Below are 20,292 nucleotides of genomic sequence, written 5' to 3' on the forward strand. Positions count from 1 at the left end.
CCTTCGCTTCACCTTTAATCTCTCTTGGCTTCTTCTTCCACCCCTCGTCCATGTCTCCGAACCCTAACCCTCGATTCCTTTATTCGAGCACGGAATTCTCCTGCTTCTCCTTCTCCTCTTCCTGTGGCAAACCCTAGGTACCGCCCCGATTCGCTTTGCCGTCCAAGGACTTGGGTTTGGTTGCCGGGGAGATGAGCTCCCAGAAAAAGCGCACGTATAAGATCCAGGCCTTCAAGCATCGGGTAGAGATCGATCCAAAGTATGCGGAGAGGACTTGGAAGGTCCTGGAGCACGCGATTCATGAAATCTATAATCACAACGCGAGTGGCCTCAGCTTTGAGGAGCTTTACAGGTTTGCTCTCTTCCCATATTTTATTAATAGTTGTATTATCTTTAGTTTCTTGGATTGTAAGATGATGGACGTTTGTGTTGTTGTCTATGAATCCGTAATTAGTGGTTATCAGTTGAAATTCTTTTATTGTAGATCGATGGTTATTTTTAGTTTCCCATAGATGGTCATCTATGGTTTGGTTGATGGTTACCTGGATTTTGTTGTTCTAGTTGTGCTTGTCCATGGTGCACTTTTCAGCTTGTTTTCGAACTTGTCAATCTTTTTGTGACTAACTGATTGTGGGATGGATTTTCTTGATGAATTCGAACTGCATTGATTTGTATAAACAAGGTATTTCGGTCCACTGATTTGCGTCTAGTTTTTTGTTGCTTGAATGTTCGCTCAATGTCGTTCCCCTGTTTACTGTGTGCATGGTTGTGTACAGGTAGAAGGTGAATTAATGTAGAATCTTAGATGTTTATTGTTGCTGTGAGTGTGGAGACATGGACGATATATGTTATTCCGTTTATCTGGTAGTGTATAGTTGCTTCCTCTTAACTTTTCTTACTGCAGTTGTCATCCTTGCCTTATGGTTTCTGTGAACTTACATACTTTTCTCGTTGTTATATGGTCCCCCTTTCAATAGAAGATAGGACATTCTTGTAGTCTACGAACTAACTCCTTGCTTTTTAAAGTGCTTTGACAAGATGCTATCCTTGCCCCCTGAAATCCTATTGGCATTTTGGCAGTGATGTTTAGGTACATATATCTCGTTAGCTTATCCTATATGTATGTGTATATGTATATGTATGTGTATAAATATATGTTGATATGCAAATCTTTCTTGGACAAATTTAAGAACCTTTTCTCCTGAAAACAGGACTACAAATTGACCATAACTGTACTTGAGAAGGCATTCTGAAAGGATTTTTATTAAAATAGAATAATGGTTCCTTTTCCACCTGATAGAGGTGTCTCATGAAACAAAGACCCATGATCTGTTGATGCTTGCAAGTTCGTGAATCCTACATTCCTACTGTCATCATTTATGGCAATGTAGAATAGAACTATGTAATTACGGCGAATAACCCAGACACAACAAGTAGCAAAGTCCTTGGGCTGCATTATTTGCCATGTCCGCAAGTTCTCCAGATAAAACTATGTTCTTGTATTTTTTACTATATATTTTTCAGTTGTCAGCAATTAGAACATTAAGGTTTCTGTTATGCAATTTACTGTTATTATACTAGTAGTCTAGGACTTAAGGGACATGCAGTAATTTCCTTTTTTTATGGAAAAAATGTGCCTCTGAATGTTAGCTTAGAGAAAATGTCATCATGGTTGCATTGCTGGTCACTTTTGTGGTTGTGGGCCTTCCATAATATGCCAGGTGCTCTAGCCATTTTGAGAGGTGTCCAAACTTTTAGTGGGTATTATCCTGGGACAAGTTCATCTATTACTCGAGTTTTTCACTGTAGCATGTTGTAATCATACTTAGCTGCTGGCGAATTTGCGGGTCCTTTTTAGATTAGTTTCTTTATGTGATTTGGACATCATGTTCTTAGTAGAACTATTTTGATCCCTTTCTTAGGTTATTTTCCATTCTTTGGAACTTGAGTTGCTCTGCGGAGGATAAAAGACGGGTCTATTGCTTTCCTCAAGAAGAGTGATAATGGGGAAGAAGGCAAGCTGAATTAATATTGTCCTTGATTTAGAGTACACCATCTTTAGAGTATGTCATGACTAGATTGATGTTATTTCCATGTTTTGTTCTTTAATCTGTCCATCTATTATACTTCAAATCTAAATGCTTAGATGTCCCTTATTTTGAACTTAAACTGCAGGCTGCTTATCTTAAGATAGCAAGGGTGTTAAATGATTGCGAAATTTATTTCAAAGTTGAGCATTTTCTACAATTTTAGCTTAGGCTTGACAGAGCTAAAACAACAAACACATGGACAAAAGCAACAACAGAAAAGGGTCCTACATATTCAGGGAATCGAACTTCCCTTCTACTAGGATTCAAACTCATGTGCTTCTAATCACATTTTTTTGTAGATCTTGACTGTTTAATTGCAAAGCTGTACTGTTAATGTTTCTTGTCCAATCTTCTTTGTGCTATTCTTGTCTCAAACAGAATCTTGTGTTTAGCAAACAATCAAGTTCCTTTTCTTTTCTTTTAATTATGCTTACTGCAGATATGGTCAAGATTTACCATATCCATTATTAGTAAGCCAATATGTTAAAATTCTTTCTTATTTCAATCAGGAGCGCTTATAACATGGTGCTTCACAAGTATGGTGAAACTCTGTACACTGGACTTGTAAATACTATGACATGGCACTTGAAAGAAATAGCAAAATCAGTAGAGGCAGCACAGGGTGGTTTGTTCTTAGAGGAGCTGAATAGAAAATGGGTCGATCACAACAAGGCATTGCAGATGATCCGAGATATATTGATGTACATGGACAGAACATTTGTTCCCATTTGTCACAAGACACCTGTTCACGAGCTTGGACTTAGTTTGTGGAGGGATAACATCATTCGCTCTAGCAAAATTCAGACTAGGTTACTTGACTCCCTTCTTGATCTCATACACAGAGAACGGACAGGTGAAGTTATAAACAGAGGGTTGATGAGGAATATAACTAAGATGTTGATGGAACTGGGATCTTCTGTGTATCAAGAAGAGTTTGAGAAGCCTTTCTTAGAGCTCTCAGCTAGTTTCTACAGTGGTGAGTCACAGCAGTTCATTGAATCCTGTGATTGTGCTGATTATCTTAAGAAAGCTAAGGGGCGTCTCTTTGAAGAGATGGAGCGTGTCTCACACTACTTAGATGCCAAGACTGAAGCAAAACTAACAAGTGTGGTAGAGAAGGAAATGATTGCAAATCACATGCTTAGGTTAGTCCACATGGAGAACTCTGGATTTGTGAACATGCTTGTACATGACAAGCATGAAGATCTGAGCAGGATCTACAACTTGTTTTGTCGTGTTCCTGAGGGGCTTTCAACAATAAGAAATGTGATGACTTCTCACCTTCGGCAAATTGGGAAGCAATTGGTAACAGATCCAGAGAGATTAAAAGACCCTGTTGACTTTGTTCAGCGTTTGTTAAATGAGAAGGACAAGCATGATAAGATCATAAGCACCGCATTTAACAATGACAAGACTTTCCATAATGCCCTGAATTCTTCATTTGAATACTTCATCAACTTGAACAACAGGTCTCCTGAGTTTATATCATTGTATGTTGATGATAAACTCCGTAAAGGTCTTAAAGAGGTCAGTGAAGAGGATGTGGAGATCGTCCTTGACAAAGTGATGATCCTATTCCGCTACCTCCAAGAGAAGGATGTTTTTGAGAAGTATTATAAACAACACTTGGCAAAACGACTCCTTTCTGGCAGAACTGTTTCTGATGATGCTGAGAGAAGTATGATAGTTAAGCTGAAAACAGAATGTGGTTACCAGTTTACTTCAAAATTAGAAGGCATGTTTACTGATATGAAGACCTCACAGGATACTATGCAAGAATTTTATGCCAGTCAATCTTCTGAGATTGGAGATGGGCCTGCCCTAGCTGTCCACATTCTCACAACTGGATCTTGGCCAACCCAGTCTAGTGCACCTTGCAACCTTCCGGCTGAAATTCTTAGTGTATGTGAGAAGTTCCGATGGTATTACCTTGGAACTCATACCGGAAGAAGACTGACATGGCAAACAAATATGGGAACAGCTGATATAAAAGCAACCTTTGGTGTGGGTCAGAAGCATGAGCTGAATGTTTCCACTTACCAAATGTGTGTTCTCATGCTATTCAATTCAGCAGATGGGTTGGCTTATAAAGAAATCGAGCAGGCTACGAATATACCCATGTCAGATCTAAAGCGCTGTTTGCAGTCCCTTGCTTGTGTCAAGGGTAAGAATGTCCTGCGGAAGGAACCTATGAGCAAGGATATTTCTGAGGATGACACTTTCTACTTCAATGATAAATTCACGAGCAAGTTTGTTAAGGTGAAGATAGGTACTGTGGTTGCACAAAAAGAGTCTGAGCCAGAGAAGCAGGAGACTCGCCAAAGAGTGGAGGAAGATAGAAAACCACAGATTGAGGCTGCCATTGTTAGAATTATGAAATCCAGAAGGGTCTTGGATCATAACAACGTTGTAACTGAGGTCACAAAGCAGTTGCAATCACGTTTCTTGCCAAATCCTGTTATGATAAAGAAAAGAATAGAATCTCTTATCGAGCGCGAGTTCTTAGAAAGGGACAAAACAGAGATGAAGTTATATCGATATCTTGCATGATCCATTCATATGCAGTTTATAAGCACATTGCCACCTGTGTATTCCATTCGATGCTTCTGCTTGTGATGGCGCCTTCTGCCTTTCATCCATTCGACCTTTATAATGAAATGCAAAATCATATAGCTCTATATTGTTTCTTTTTAGAGTTTGAATTTCATTCTTTTCTTAGTTTCTTGGAGGTCAAAGTCCTATCTACTGTGGTATCATTCATTTTTCACTAGCTAATAAGCTACAACAGAAGCCGCAGGAAATTGTTTGTTGCAATTGTGCGAGAAATCTTTATCCATGCATTCATGAACCTGAAGATTGCCTTAACTACTTTCTTTTCTCAGATTATAGATTGACATTTAACTGCTTTCTTTTCTCAGATTATAGATTGACATTTAACTGCTTTATTTTCTCAGATTAACAGGAGTCTGGCTTGGCTATGTACTGTGCATTGCCTTGCTGGCCTTGCTTAAATGAAAGATACAGAATCCTACCATCTGCGCAGCGTTATTCTGTTTGTTTCTTTTGGTAGCCTTTTTGCCTTTTATGATTAACTTTATAGCCCATCATATATCACCTAGGGATTAAATGGGAGTGCTCTCTTATTGGAAAAGGAAGCAACCTCAGTAATGCTACAAGCTTTCCATGAGATATAGTAAAGAAGACAACAGATAAAGCTCAATCTGAGGAACACGCAACATGATCCACCAACATCTATTAGAATGACAGCACAGCATAATTTCCAAATGCACAGCTTTAGAGCGCTTGCAGGTATTTAAGTTCTCTTTGAGATATTCAAAATTTTATTGCCATGGACAGAGTGCAATCATACAACTTATAGTTGCAAAGCATCCCATCTCCATTTATTAATGTAACAAAAATGTGATAGCTCTGCCTAGTTTTCGGCAATTCAATGTGAATCTTGTATGAGCATCCGATCAAGTATCTCATCAAAAGTTTTGACATCAGAACCCCACAACCTGCAAAATGTGATTATATCAATATTAGTAAATTGGCAAATACTTTGACCTAGTCGCCACATGCAATAATACAAGTCCATGTCCATCCTTAAAATAGCCATCACTAATAATCCGGTTACATACAAAACTAGGAAGAACATCTAGATGAGAGGCTTTAGAGGCATTGCTACTTGACAGTGTAAAACCAGTGGAAGAGCACATTGTATTAGGTTACCAATCCTCTCAACTATTTCGAATTCTTTATCACTTGCTGTTAAAATTCCTATATGTAATATGGCAGAGAATATACACAGGAATGTGGCATCCCAAACGTGAGAAAAATACAGAATGGTGTCACCAACAAACCAGCAATCAAGTCCAATTGCATTAGCACCGGTCTTGTCTGCCTTTTCATCATCTCCTACATGTACTGCCTTCCCAGCATCCACACCAATTTGATCTGAGGAAATTTCCATACAGTCCAGATCAAGGAGAAACTATAAAGGATTTACATTCTTGAACATTTAGAATGCTTATCTAAAATTTAGCCTAGCAAGCATATGAATTTCACCAAGAGTATAACATAAACATTTTACGCTTACTTTGTCTCACGATAGATTTTCACAAGCTGAATGGTCTGGCAGGAGATATAGCTACCTCTATCTACACCTACATTCTTGCAGTGTTTGTGCTATTAGTCTGACCTAACATAATGAGCAACATACCACTGAAAACTACTTAATAGCATAACAAAATTGGTCATCACATTGAATGTACCATCTTCCATAGGTTGATACCTATATTGTAGTATTTAAAGGAACAGAAAAAAAAAATCATATATAATTTGTCACATTTTCCTTCACAGAAAGAAATAGAATATCAAATAGGGGGCCACAAGTGAATGCTAAAAGATTTTAATACCATTTCATACCTAATGCAATTTTGAAGATCTCTGCAGCTGGCTTTTCATATCCAACCTCTGAAGATATGACAATGGCATCAAACCTAGTAAATAAATAGCACAAAAATAAGAATCAAGCTGAGGATATAGACTCTCTTTTTTGAATAATCAATAATGACGTTAGTGAAATGCAGGATAAGTACATCTATGGGTGAAAAGCAGTAGTTAGCATCAGGTAGATTTGACCACCATTATTATTTTTCTGGCACAATTTAGTATGGAAAAGTATTTAGGCACACTTGCCTGCAGGGATCACCCCACAATACCTTTATGATTGAGTAACCTAGACAAGCAAATAATATGACGCTATATTTAAGTATACAATATGTCCAAAGTATCTTACTACATATGCTATGATTAAAAGTAACACGAAAGGGTAACTCAAATGAAACTGCATTAGCACAAACAACAAGGAGAAATAATCTCCTCAGCCTAAAAAGGCAAGAAACTTGTGTTGTTGCAAAGGAGATAGGAAAACAGTTATGATGGAAAAGCTGACATATTGTTCAGCTGGAGAAGCAAGTTGGAAAGATCAGAAAGGATAGGTACCAATTGTAAACTATAAGTTCAATGAGGCTTCATAAGATTATCTGCACTTGACATAAGTCAAATGGTTTAAGCATCACACTTCGTAATCGCAGAAGACGAGATGATTGCATCTAAGCCTTGTTGTTGAAAAGTAAAATTGATATCCATTATAGAATTAGATAAAGAAACTGAAAGAAGGGAATAAAAAGTAAAGAGAAAAGGCATTGATACTTACAGCTCTGAAACCTTGAGATCCTTCAACAACTTGCGCAGACGTGTATCAAAATTAGATACAACTGCTAGCTTCACTGCCTTTGCAATATCAGAAATTTACACAGTAAACAAGCAAAATCCAATAGAAATCAGAGAATGAAAAATTGCGAAAGATACAAGGATGATATAACCTCCTGCATCTTTCATAATGCGCATTGCTTCATAAGCTCTAGCTGGTAGGTGCCATGCATTACCACTTGCGAAGTGCTAGCAAAAGATGGCAAAGTGAGATGATATTTACTAACTATGAGTTTGATTCCTGATGAATGCTTACACTTCACTTTTCAAACCATGTACTTTTGACGACCTAATATTTCAAACAACTAAGGTTGTGTTATGCTATCATATGGCAAGAAAAGATACTTGTTTTCTCACATGAATCAGACATTTTATGCTTCATTGTCAATACAACCATTGTCCTCTATTCCTATGTAACTAAATAAAATGTATACAACAAATAGAGTTATTTATTTTTCTCGAATAGATCAATTACCAGAATAACAGCACTAGGTGATGAAGAACCACACCTCATATACTTCTTCGAAATAGCCATCATCAGCACAACCCGTCGCCTCGGAAACAACAAGCCGCCAAAATTCTCTCCCGTCGCCCTGCATCCAAATCAACGAACCCTTCTGTTAATTAACAAAACGATTTTTTTCCTAACAAAATCTCCACACTTGCCGCTTAAACTTAATTCCCCAGCAAAGCATGTCAAAATTCTACCTTGTACCGAAGCTTCTCTGGCCACGGCGCCGCGAACGCCCTTCTAAATCCCTGCTTTATCTGGCTCTCCTTTGCATCCACTCCTACAAAGCGTAGATAATCATACCCACAAGACTTATACAATTGCATCCCTTACGTTGTTAGAATGCCGAAGAGAAGTGAAAGAGAAGGGGTAGTGTCGTATTAAAACCATATCTCCTCCCAATTAAGGCATAAGTCTCCTCGACCGGCCTCGCGAGCTGCAGAAGTGTGCCCCCGGCGTCCAATAGCAGCCCGTCATACGCCCTACGTATCCCTGCGCCTCGACCTAGCGAGAGGGGGGATGGGGAAGAAAGGAGGGAGGAAGGCGCACTTTAATTTCCGAGTATCCGAAAGGCTAACGGGAGTCGGCGTGTAGGTGAGAGAATCGAACCAGTCGTCATTCGGATCGCCGTCAAAGGACGCCGAGGATGTGTAGATCCTGCGGCGGCGGCGGCGCCCCTTAGGAGGGTGAGGGATCTCGCCGGACACCAACGCTGTAAGGCAATGCGAGCCTCCATGGAAAGGAGGAGAGACTGGACAAAGAGCGTCGGAAATAGAAAAGTGCGTGGTCGAGTCGGGTTGGTGATTGATTGATCCAAAATCGGATCGGGTTATATAGAACCCGATATGATCCACGTCTGACTACACGGTGAAAGAGTAACAAATTTATATGCTTCTCGACTAGGGATATCTTCTAATTGGATTACAAATTTATAATTGAGTAACAATCTATCCTTGAATAAAACAAATTTTTGTGGTCTCTATTTGTAGTGAGACTGTCTCTAATTTTTGCCTTCCACAAACCACCTAGAGTGTTGCTGGAGCATTGTATGAAGTAGAAGAAAAACAATCAATTATAAAATCCTGAACAGAATAATGTAGTGGAAGAAAGAACGTTGACAGATGTTTTATACCTTATCCTTCACAAAAGAGGAATCTGAAACACAGCAAAAATTTATTTTCTGAACCTTTTTAATGGAGTGCTGATGGGTAATTTGTATAAAATTACAAAGACAGTAACACAAGTGTAAGAACTTGCTTGCACAATGTACAATTCATCTTCGCTTGACACGAGACAGGATGAGTAGGCTTTAACACTAGTAGATATGCAACTAATCAAGAGGAAAACTATTGGTTTCACCAAGTTATACAGCATAAGAGAGCAACTATCTTTATGAGATGCAAGCCCCACAAATACCGAGATTCACTTCCTCAGCAAGGGAAATCCAACTGAAAGGCTCGTCTGGTATAATCTTCTACCGTCTGTTTGGTTTCGTTGGACAAGGAGTACTGAAAAACAAGAAACAAGCCAACAGATAAAATAATAGCATAAATGATCCTCATAAGTAGATGAGAGCATGAAACACATCGATTCCTACACCTGCACATTCACATCTTCCTTGATACAGAGCACTTATAGAATTATCTCCTTCTCGGAGTGTCAAAAGGACCAAAGAGATGACGAGTGGAAGGAAATGAAGGAGAAAAGAGAAGAAAAAATATGAAGTATACCTTTTGGACGGTAAACTCTTCTCCCGCAAAGCACCCTTTTTCAAGATTGCATGCACTTTTGCTTCAGGGCTGTTTATTAGAAGGCATTTATGGCTTTCACGAAAAAAAGATACAAGAAACGAAATGATGACAATCAATGTTTCAAATATCTAAAATAGGGATACCTATTAAGAAACTCCATCCTTGCTTTTTTCATCAGAGGACTCTTGTAATTGGAGTAGCTGCTAGATCCAATTCCTATTAAGTCATTACAGATATCAACAGAAGAAATTCAGAAACTCCATGTGTAGCATTTCTTTCCTTGCGCAGACACGAGCAATAATGTACTGTTTGAGTGCAGCATGTATTCCAGACCACCAAATTCTACAAAACTCGGGATAAAGCATGTGAACCAAAAGATAATAGGAATTACCTCCCCAGCCTCTTTTATTGCTTGACGGTGGTATTTTTGAACAAATTCTAATTTGACGACTCTGCTTTTCTGCATGGATAAGAGAAAAGGATGTCACTTTGTGTTGAAGTAACACTATAGGTCAAGTGATATTAAGATTCTTGACAAAGCTTTGCCAAATAAAAAGTATCACAATACTAACAATATAAGTTGAAAATAAACGGCCGGCTTATGTTTTCCTTTTCATAAATCAAACATGCTTTCTTCTTATTGACATAACATTCTTCACTGATAGAAAACTTGGGAGTTGGTTTGTTATAGAACAAGCACAAAACTTGGGAGTTGATTTGTTATATAACAAGCACAATCATATGATCGAGATGTAATATAAACCTTTCATCAATTTTACTTGTACTTAAATCACAAACCATCCCCAGGCCGGTGTAACTGTGATGACATATGGGGTAACATTTTTATGACTGAACATTGTAAGATTTCCTCACCAGAAGATTTACATAAGCTCACTAAGTTATTAATCAGAGAAATACATAAGCTGTTGGCTTCTTTTAATGACTTGTCCAAGATGAGATCAATGATCTGAAGAAACAGGCAGATAGCAACATTATTGTAGAGAAGGAATCTTGCAAATAGCGTATGTATGCTAGAAGGGTGTCTTAAGAGGCACATATGCATCTCAGGCTATGCATATTAAATGAAATATAGTTATCATATGCATAAGAATTTGCAACAAATTAAAAAGGAGAGGAATAAAAAAATCAAGAAGAAAAAGTACAAGTCTAAAGCTTATGATTACCTATTTAAGAGTAAAGTTCATAATGGAATTTAGCAAAGATTATCTCTTGGTTTCAGCAAAGCTAATGCATTTTTATTCATAATGGATAATCAAATAAAATATACAAAAGATCTGAGTACTACTTAATTATCTAAAGTGTTTGGATAATTGAGATCCCAGCCTTGTGAAAATCAGTGAGGAAAAGAAATTGGTGACTTGATCTACCTGATGGTTGAACAAGTTGTGAATTCTTTAACTGTTTGGGACTTTATTGAACAAGAAATCATAGGGAGTCACAATGTATCAGCTTTTCGGTAATTCTCCGGAGTCTTTTAGCTTGAGACAAGCTTAAAGCAACTCATAAGAACCATCAAGGAGGGCAAAGCCAGGGTAACAAGAAATCCCAGCCTGTCCTTGAGTGTGGAAGTGCAAATATTTGCAACTTACTGCAAGTTGTCTGAATTGACTGATTCAGAAAGGGGGAATAATTTAAGCAGCATGCTACCATAAAAAACTGTAATGATCTAAGGTGCCACTTGAGAGGTAAAAGCTTACAAACTATGTTCCACCTAATATCAAGTTATCAACATCACAATCTACCATATATAATCACAGACAAATAAGCACTGCAACATAGACCACCAAGAAAGAGGAATTGAAGAATCAGCTTACTAGTCAAGTTTTCAGCATATCTCTGTTTAAGTTTCTCCCCTATCTTATTTTGAGCTTCTTCCCGCTCCTTAGTCTTCGCCTGGAAAAGTACAGACTCAAATTCATCACAATCTTCCTTATATACATTATACATAAACTCCTGAACACATTGGAAGCACAAATAAATCCTATATACCTCAAAAAGCTGTTTCCATTTAAAAAATACTTTCTTCTGGTTCATCCTCTTCATGGCAATATTTGCACTTTCCACCCCAAACTGCATCTCATAGAACTTCTTCCACAAGCTATCAGTCACTGGACTAAGGTCCCTTCCCTAGATAGCAAATAATCAAAAGTCAATCAAACAAGAAAACTGAAAAAACAAACATCAAACAAGCTTACTTTGGTGGAGTTCTCGATGTGGGCCAATTGATCGAGTGTGCAGTGAGCCAAGATTTCTTTCAACAGATCTAGATCCAGTTCTCCAACATCACCCATGTACCTAAGATTATCTATTGCCATCCGTATACAGAGATCCACCAAGCTTGGAATTTTCCTCTTAAAATCCATCTTAGCTATCAAAGGAGGAACTTTTATACCACAACCTCCCGGAATTAATCTCCAATGCACAGCGGCCAATTTAAATCCTTCAAACAGTTAAGAAACCTACACGAAGAAGATCAAATCGATGATGATTTCTCATGACCGGAAGCAAGAAAACAGCACGCACTCGTTATAATCGAAAAGTTGGTGTTAAACTACCAATCGCATCAAGAAACCCCTATGCTACGATCAAGATTTAACAACGAAATTGCATCGGAGAAACTGGAGTACCTTATCCGCTATAAAATTTCTAACCAAATAAACAAAGAAAGGATCCTTACCCCCTTCCGCTAATCCGCAGAAAGCAAATCAAAAGGAAGCAAGAACAATCGCGTAATCTTTTTATGATCACCGTCTCTCCTCTCCTATCCCCATTGATGGAAAAAGATTGCAGCTTTCCCAAACTTTTTTTTCCTAGCGCGTAACAGGTACACCGTGACCGCCGTTGCGATTTTTGAGATTTTATTGCAAGGATCAGTATCACAGCGGGTAATGGTAGGTGTAACCCAAGAATAAAGATCCGAACCACCGGACCTGTATGTATAATTATCGGACGTTACATGATGTTTGTTGTAGGAGTTAAAGACGGATTAGAGGTCGAGACTCGACGCACGACATTTAAAGGAAATTTGGACGGCCTAGATCCGTACTACTGATAAAGAGAATCCACGAATCACGAGGCGACGGATTGAATACCCAATGCATTAAGAATTAAAGACAGATATATAAAACTATATAAGCATAGCATAGTAATGCTCGCTACAATGTGATAATTTGTCGTATCTTCATTGGTATTAAATAAAAACAATATTGCGAGTTACAAAGTGTATTGCTGATGTAGTAAAACAACAGCAAATATCAATAATCACAAACAATTTTATACTTCAAACAGTTGTCGTAATCAACGGGTACAATAACTTTGACAACATTTCTGCTCTGTTCTTCCCTTGGATCAAACTAATTTCCTGCAACAACATTCATTTCCTATTATTATTAATGACAAAATTCAGATCCTAGAGGTCAAATTATATGGAGGCGGATTCACGCTCTCCGTTGAAACCAATGAATTGTTGCTGATCCAATACATAGAAGAAAAAAAATACAATAACTTAACATATGATCAATAAGTTCTAATTTTTCTCGGAATGGCCAGCAGAATCTCTTGTAGCAACAGAGACACACCTATCTGATATTTTCAAGACAATGATTCTCTTCTGAGGGGCAGTAAAACATTCCCTCACCCCTCCGACAGCAATGGCGGAATAAATCTGTAATTTTGAAGCGACTGCTCAAAGATATGGCCCACTCTTAGCAAAGTCGCCTATGAAAAAAGAAGAATCAGTTGGCTACAAATTCCGCATTCATAAATTCAAAAGAAATGTCAAGAGAAACTGATACAGAAATAAATGATCAAAAGCTTTACACAAGAAAAAAGGGTCTGAATTATTTTGCTTCAGTGGATTAATAGTCTGAAAAAATAAACCCAATTTCAAAAAGGCCATTCATTCCAAAGTACAAAAACTTGCTCATGGAACTCTTTAGGTTCTCGTAATTATGGTTAATTCAGCATTACCAATTAGCACAGAAAATGCACTAGATCTATTATTCAGCAAGCTACATATCAAATCTGGAAGAAAAGAACATCAGAAAATTAAGATTCCAAGTCAATTTGAAATTTAACATATTGTAGGATGAGGAACAGTATGAGAAAAGAACTATAAAACATTTTGAGTAATCTTTATGCGTTTATGCATTTCACTGTAAACACATACCATTTACATATTGAGGTGGAAAATGCAGGGAACAAAAAGGAAAAGGAGGATTTCCTACTCCATTATAGTGACAAGCTAACTTTAGAGTGCAATGATCTATTGCAACATTTGTTACCTCATCAAAATGGGAGCCAATCATCTGAAGGCCAACTGGGAGCCCAGCAACTCCACCTTCAACAAATCCACACGGCACTACCAATGCAGGGATGCCAGCCAAGTTAACATTCACCTGCATGACATAACCTGTATTACTAATTGAAAGATCACATGTAACCATGCAATGTGTTCTAAATTTTCCAGACATAACTAGCTCAAAGCTTTGAACTAACTGATAACTTGACAATCTTTCAAATAGAAGGCCTATAAACAATCTTACCAAGCAAGGACTGTCAATCAGGTGAGAACACCTGCAGTGCCAAAACATGGCACAAATTATTATGATGTTAGCATGAGGAGAAGCAATGGCACGATTGAAGCGTTGGTGGTTGGGTTCAAGGTAGAGAGCCAGAGACACACATAGAGAAGCAGTTGAGAGAGGCATTAACTGTCACATCTCAGCTTTGCCTCTTCCCACAGGATAAAAGGGTGTGGGTGCATAATTATTAAAAGAGTGGCAGTGTGTACTGGTAACATCATATAAAATTAAACAACGACATGACTAACATTCAGCATAAAGTATGTTTTGAAGGTTTCTTTTCCATTTTAATGTTGAGACTTGAAACAGCACCATCATAACAAGAACAATTATGACAACATGATCAGTATCTTCCAAAGCACATATTCAAACATGAATACAAAAAATTGAAATGAAAGTAGTTAAACCAAAAAAAACAAAGGGTGACAAGGAATCATACAGTCATGATGTCCCCTGCATACATAGCTAATGGATCATTGGTTTTTTCACCTGCAAAGAACATGAAAGTTTCAAGCAAGTAGAAAGGAGATATTTGCGAATTAACATGAGCAAGAGACAGCATACCAATCTTATAAGCAGCTGACGGTGCTGCAGGTGAAATGAGAATATCATGCTTAGTTAGAGCTTCCTCGAAGCTTTTCTGAACCAATGTTCTCACCTACAAGACTATAAAAAATCATTAAATCACCTTTACTCTTATTCTCCATTTCGTTGATTTCTTGTTTGGGTGATAAACTAAAGAACAAATATAAGTCAAAAAGTATGGTGGTCGACAAATTCTACCTGTTGGGCGCGCTTGTAGTATGCATCATAGTAGCCAGCAGATAAAGCATATGTTCCCATTAAAATTCTCATTTTGACCTGGATAACTGAGTAAATAAGCTCATTTGCTGGTAAAACAGAATTCCAAGTTCCAAGTATATTTAATTTCTAATTTAGATCAATAAGATACAAACTTCATTTCAATTGATGCAGGTACAATAAAACCATTGTTTTACAACCATTATCATCCAAACTGAAGTTTGTTGCTCAACCTTGACTATCCCAAATTAGATCATTATCGCGCACAAGGCATTCAAGCATGACTCAGGGTCTGCTTGAGCTCAGTATACCTGCATGCTTAGTCATAATTGATTTACCATTTATCGAGTTGTTTCAGACAAGTAGAACTTGTAGTTCCTTATACAAGACCAACTTTCTGAACAACCTCATATATTAACCATGGCTTGAAAATTGAAATTGTTACTTGAGTTTGAACTTTTCCATACTTAGCAAAGTTGTCTAAGCCAATTATCAAGCTGAGAATTACTGAACAGCTTTCTTTACTGATAGAGATGAAACCGGCGAATAAATAGTAACCTTAATACCTCATGACCAAAACCATCAGCCCTGGAATCTCCATAAAGATAACTCAAGTCCTCAGCTGTAGCCTGCTTTCCATACCTACAAAAGCAAAGTATGACTCCTATAGGAAGTGTGCAAAATAAATATATCAATTGCAATTTTAAAGACTTGTTGGGGAGTTGTCACCTTACACCATCATAGCGTGACAAATTAGAAGAGGCTTCAGAAGAGGCTAAGATATAATATGCTGGTAAGCCAAGAGAGAAAGAAGGCAGTGACACCTGAAATCCAAAAGAATAATTTAAAGGTATGATCACATGACACATACACAAAAAATAATATATATAAAAAAAATTTAAAAAAAATTCTTGTTCTACCATGCAATCAATATAGACGATCCATATGTCAATCTCACAAGAACTACTTCCAGAAAGAAACTTAGAAAAAGATAGATTCTTCTTGTTAATAGAGACAATTAAGAAATTAAGCAACCTGCGTCACCACAGATCCTAGTTGTTCCAGATGTGAAGCAGCAGCCTCAATCGAGGATATTACTCCTGCGTCCACACCCTCACCAAGAGTTTCCTGAATCACACCAATTCTTAGGCCCTTCAAAGGTTTAGACGCCAGATAATCAAGAGGGACCAACTGGGATACATAGTCGGGGACTTCCTGCAACATAAAAAGGAAAAGGAGTAACTTTCATATCATCTTCCATAAGTGTTAGGCACATCTCATAGTTCAATTGTAGAAGGTAGGAAATGCATGTCTCACTATTTCCTTGATGATCTCTTGATTCTCTTCCTGTGCACTTCCCTAACTGCCACCCTATTTATATAAAGCTAGAGTAGAAATGATAGTAATGACTGTTTCATTTAGCACTTATAAAGCTAAGTGTTTTAGTTCAGTGCTTTGGGTAAAAAATGTACAAGAAAAACTTTGTACTCAAAACTCTCTGAAAATCATGAAGCTTTTAATGTATTGCCAATTAAATACTATTGTTTGTTGAAGAGGTACACATTTTACTACTTTCTGTATGTACAGCTAATTAAAAACTACCTGGTTTCTCTCATTCCTAGCATCACTGTCTAAAAACATTAGGAAGAAAAATTATGTAGAAATTGTATGGAAGAGCAAGAAAACTTATAAAAGTATATTAAGATTCTAAGAGCCAAAAATCCTTACATGCTTGCTGCTTGTAGCATCCAATCTGTCATGTCCAGCAATTGCAGATAGGACAATAGCAGCATCCGCAACTGATGAGCCAAAGCATCCAACAACATCCAGTGATGAAGCATAAGCCATCAGCCCAAAACGAGATACACGGCCATAGGTCGGTTTCAATCCTACAACCCCGCAGAAAGATGCCGGCTGCCTCACACTTCCACCAGTATCACTTCCAAGGGATGCGGCACATTGCCTAGCAGAAACAGCAGCAGCTGAGCCCCCCGAAGATCCACCAGGAACCCGTGAGGCATCCCAAGGGTTTGTTGTCACCTGCATATGTAATAACAGAATAAACAATAAAGAGATCACCATATTAGAATTTAATTAAAATAATTGCCAAATTGATCATGTGTACATATATTTGCTGCTTAGTATATGCATACATATAACTTAAATCCTCCTAAACGGTTACGAAGCAAGTGCATCAAGTCCAGTGCTAATCAATTTCCTACGAAAACGTTAAAACATGTAAAAGGAACGATTTGAAAATTTCCAAGCAAAACCTGCAACTTTCACATAGTCCAGTCATAGAAAATGTAAGAAAGAAACAAGCTTGGCATCACACCTGAAACCCCGAGCCCTCCGTGGTGCTCCCCATTCCAAACTCATCCAAATTAGTCTTCCCCACCACAATCGCCCCAGCCTCCTTTAGCTTCCTAACCGCCGTCGCATCAAACGCCGGCCGGTACCCCTCCAGAATCCTCGACCCACCTGTCGAGGGCATGTCTACAGTGCACAAGTTATCCTTCACCCCGATAAGGACTCCAGCCAGTGGTCCCAACTCCTCGCCGCTATCCACTTTCCTATCTACCTCCTCCGCCTCCTTCATCACATTATCGGATACGTGGAGGAAGCTCCGGACCAGTGGCTCCGTGCGGCGGAGGCGGTCGAGGTACTCGGCGGCGAGGTCGACAGCCTTGGTGCGACGAGAGAGGAGGGATTCACGGACGGAGATGATATCGGAAGAGGAGGAGGAAGGGGGAGGAGAGGAGGTGGAGGAAGAGGTTTCTAGGGTTTTAGGGAAAGAGGAAGGGAGGGAGGCGAAGGTGCGGTGGAGGAGGCGAGGTTTAGCTGGGAAGGGGATCGGAAGCGAGCGATGGGAGAGGATAAGACGAGGGTTTTGGAGAGGAGACGGCATTGGTATCACCTTCGCTGCTCTCGCTTCGAGCCGCGAAAGGACGATAATGATACGGGATGAGATGTAAAAGGCTAAGGAGGGCGTATTAATCCGGATAAATATGTACATAAGGGTCTTTTTTCACCATATAATCCATACTCCTGATTCCTAAATCTTATGATTATAATTGAAAATAACATTTGAGCAAAACTATATTCTTATTCTAAAATTTACAAGAATAAATAACAGCACTTTTTTTTTATAAACGAAAAGATTAGCATGAGAAATATAGAATTATGGAGAAAGGCAAAAAATTCCATTGCCGGGATTTGAACCCGGGTCGCCTGGGTGAAAGCCAGGTATCCTAACCGGACTAGACGACAATGGAGACGTGTTATAAGTTTCAAATAAATAATAAAATTATAATTTCTGGGCTGGTGGAATTATTTCTAATTACTAATTCCAGGAGGATTTGCACATTCACAAATTAATATGATCATGATGCCACGCAAAGTACTAATCTTGGTGCAATGTTCTTGAAATCCAACATACAGATATCAAATTAATCCCCACAACTCAATCAATCACACATCACAAAGGCTGGTATCAGATGGCATAGTAGGAGATGTGAACAACATCCTCAGGCCTGGAAGGTGGGTGTGTCTTGTTCCTCATCCGCAGCTGCATGTACTCGTTGTACATAAATCCCCTATAACAAGGAGCCTCGCCGATCTCACTCGTGAACTGTGGCAATGGCTCGATCCACTTCTCCCCATCAATGTTAAAGAAGAAAGCAAAACTGTGCCTGTATGCCTTCTTCCTCGTCACCCTATGCATCGCGCTCTGGAACTTATTGTTGCTTAATACCTTCGACAAATTAAGTTCCACGTACCAATGAGCAAGTTCTTTATATAGTTTTTGAAGAAAGAAGGTATATATATATATATATATATGTGTGTGTGCATACCTGAATAATATCACCAAGGTTAACAATGATGCTCCCCTCGCTAGGGTCAGCTGAGACCCACTTCCCATCCTTCAGGACCTCTAGTCCTCCTACTTCGTCCTGGAAGACGAAAGTGAGGCAGTTCCCGTCCTGGTGCTCGCTCAGTCCGTTGTTCTCTGCCTCGGTCTCAGGGTAGTACCGCAGAGCCATCATCATGTCGAAGCTGCGGTTGGCGTTGTACTCTCTGAAGAAGTTGGGAGGAAGAGCCATGCACTCATTGAGGATGTCCTGTACCAGGATAGCCGTTTTGGAGAGCGCATGGTAGCACTCCTCCAGCGTTGCTCTGCAATCAATAGAGTTAAATGGTTTTGCAACCATCTATAGATAAGATGGGTTTGTATCTCATGCCATACCTGAACTCGGCCGGGTCGTTCGGGTAGAGGTTGAATCCGAGCTCTGGAGAGAAGACCATCAAGTATTCGTTCTTGTCCGCGGAGTTCTCCGGTTGTTTGCAGTATCCTGCTGGTAGAGGAGCTTTTGATCCTGGGATGGGTTTTGATTTAAGTTTCTCTTCGTCAGGGAGAGAGAAGAATGCCTTTGAGAGGTTGAGAGCTCGAACCATGAGCTCGGTGGGCACACCATGGTTCACTATCCGGAAGAAGCCATGGGTCTTGCATGCTTGGCCTATGGTTTCTTTGGCCAAGTTTATTCCATCTCTATCTCCATCTCCATCTCCATCTCCGTCTCCTTGGAGGAAAGGAGATAAATCCACAACTGGGATGGTGACGTTGGGTTCACTCGCCATGCTCAAAGCGCAAGGTTCTCTCAGAGAATCGCTCGGTACTTTATCTCCCTTAATTTGTCATCAGTAGAAACGGAAGATGCTCACACAGTCGCGGTTCTCTCGTGATTGCACAAAACGACAAGCACCAATTCATCATCAGTAGAAACGGAAGATACTCACACAGTCGCGGTTCTCTCGTGATTGCACAAAACGACAAGCACCAATTCCTCATCAGTAGAAGCTCAATCAGGAGTTTTTCACCAAACTAGTTCTGTTCGAAATTTTCTTTATCAACGTAGACTGCCCTTAAATTTCTTATTGATCAATTTTACTAAGGGCCCTACAGAAAAGCTAAACTTATATGCTTGTTTGATTTGAGCTTGGCCCCAAACTCGAGTAGTTAGTTTTATGTCTTAGTCCTAATTTTTTAAAAAGTAAATTTAGTTAGATATAAGAAAAAATACATATATATATATTTAATTACTGAATCAAATTAAGAGTCTTTGAATAAATTTAGAAGATCTCTAAACTCAAAACAAGCAAAGCCATAAGCATTTTACCCTACTAAGATAAATATTTTTTATATACAAATAAAATTTTAATTTAACCTGCTAAAATACTAACTTAAAACATTTTTTATA

General features: G+C 38.7%; 5 protein-coding genes and 1 non-coding gene across 13 annotated transcripts; 1 reads left to right on the plus strand and 5 right to left on the minus strand.

The window, feature by feature from the left end:
* Window positions 1–26: 26 nt before the first annotated feature.
* LOC140782693 (cullin-3B-like) lies at window positions 27–4,904 on the plus strand. Of its 3 annotated transcripts, none has more exons than XM_073129429.1 (3): window positions 217–352; window positions 1,923–2,015; window positions 2,600–4,904. In XM_073129429.1, the coding sequence occupies exon 3, from the start codon at window positions 2,613–2,615 to the stop codon at window positions 4,638–4,640; it is 2,028 nt and encodes a 675-aa protein (XP_072985530.1). In that variant the 5' UTR covers window positions 217–352; window positions 1,923–2,015; window positions 2,600–2,612; the 3' UTR covers window positions 4,641–4,904. The 3 variants fall into 3 exon arrangements, with proteins under 3 accessions (XP_072985513.1, XP_072985530.1, XP_072985522.1); XM_073129421.1 differs by lacking the exon at window positions 1,923–2,015 and adding an exon at window positions 777–864 and having other exon boundaries at window positions 230–352; XM_073129412.1 differs by lacking the exon at window positions 1,923–2,015 and having other exon boundaries at window positions 27–352.
* Window positions 4,905–5,281: 377 nt separating this feature from the next.
* On the minus strand, window positions 5,282–8,741 carry LOC140782724 (uncharacterized). Of its 5 annotated transcripts, none has more exons than XM_073129456.1 (9): window positions 8,488–8,738; window positions 8,266–8,382; window positions 8,076–8,158; window positions 7,877–7,960; window positions 7,481–7,556; window positions 7,312–7,384; window positions 6,519–6,592; window positions 5,898–6,047; window positions 5,282–5,608 (listed from the first exon to the last, which is right to left on the minus strand). In XM_073129456.1, exons 1-9 carry the CDS (start codon window positions 8,612–8,614, stop codon window positions 5,424–5,426), a joined length of 969 nt encoding a protein of 322 aa, XP_072985557.1. In that variant the 5' UTR covers window positions 8,615–8,738; the 3' UTR covers window positions 5,282–5,423. The 5 variants fall into 5 exon arrangements, with proteins under 5 accessions (XP_072985557.1, XP_072985591.1, XP_072985582.1 ...); XM_073129490.1 differs by having other exon boundaries at window positions 5,954–6,047; window positions 8,488–8,735; XM_073129481.1 differs by lacking the exon at window positions 5,898–6,047 and having other exon boundaries at window positions 8,488–8,741.
* A 293-nt stretch (window positions 8,742–9,034) lies between these two features.
* Window positions 9,035–12,633, minus strand: LOC140782751 (uncharacterized). Its single transcript, XM_073129501.1, has 8 exons — window positions 12,328–12,633; window positions 11,846–12,109; window positions 11,640–11,777; window positions 11,465–11,543; window positions 10,021–10,089; window positions 9,773–9,845; window positions 9,609–9,677; window positions 9,035–9,386 (listed from the first exon to the last, which is right to left on the minus strand). Exons 2-8 carry the CDS (start codon window positions 12,011–12,013, stop codon window positions 9,353–9,355), a joined length of 630 nt encoding a protein of 209 aa, XP_072985602.1. The 5' UTR covers window positions 12,014–12,109; window positions 12,328–12,633; the 3' UTR covers window positions 9,035–9,352.
* Window positions 12,634–12,811: 178 nt separating this feature from the next.
* Window positions 12,812–18,016, minus strand: LOC140782713 (glutamyl-tRNA(Gln) amidotransferase subunit A, chloroplastic/mitochondrial). Of its 2 annotated transcripts, XR_012107932.1 has the most exons (11): window positions 17,370–18,016; window positions 16,763–17,074; window positions 16,070–16,249; window positions 15,764–15,858; window positions 15,601–15,676; window positions 15,017–15,094; window positions 14,798–14,891; window positions 14,673–14,722; window positions 13,934–14,047; window positions 13,229–13,367; window positions 12,812–13,011 (listed from the first exon to the last, which is right to left on the minus strand). XR_012107932.1 is itself a non-coding variant. In XM_073129441.1 (10 exons), the coding sequence occupies exons 1-10, from the start codon at window positions 17,940–17,942 to the stop codon at window positions 13,284–13,286; spliced, it is 1,656 nt and encodes a 551-aa protein (XP_072985542.1). In that variant the 5' UTR covers window positions 17,943–18,016; the 3' UTR covers window positions 12,812–13,283. The 2 variants fall into 2 exon arrangements, 1 of the variants encoding a protein (XP_072985542.1); XM_073129441.1 differs by having other exon boundaries at window positions 12,812–13,367.
* Window positions 18,017–18,235: 219 nt separating this feature from the next.
* On the minus strand, window positions 18,236–18,309 carry TRNAE-UUC (transfer RNA glutamic acid (anticodon UUC)). Its single transcript has one exon. It is a non-coding gene; the product is annotated as a tRNA-Glu (tRNA).
* A 99-nt stretch (window positions 18,310–18,408) lies between these two features.
* On the minus strand, window positions 18,409–19,715 carry LOC140797880 (flavonol synthase/flavanone 3-hydroxylase-like). The gene is made up of 3 exons (XM_073151571.1): window positions 19,281–19,715; window positions 18,889–19,210; window positions 18,409–18,788 (listed from the first exon to the last, which is right to left on the minus strand). Exons 1-3 carry the CDS (start codon window positions 19,670–19,672, stop codon window positions 18,528–18,530), a joined length of 975 nt encoding a protein of 324 aa, XP_073007672.1. The 5' UTR covers window positions 19,673–19,715; the 3' UTR covers window positions 18,409–18,527.
* Window positions 19,716–20,292: the final 577 nt, after the last annotated feature.

Source organism: Typha latifolia, chromosome 1 (genome assembly GCF_019914945.1).
Source record: "Typha latifolia isolate L0001 chromosome 1, TyphaL0001v2, whole genome shotgun sequence".
NCBI classification, from domain to species: domain Eukaryota; kingdom Viridiplantae; phylum Streptophyta; class Magnoliopsida; order Poales; family Typhaceae; genus Typha; species Typha latifolia.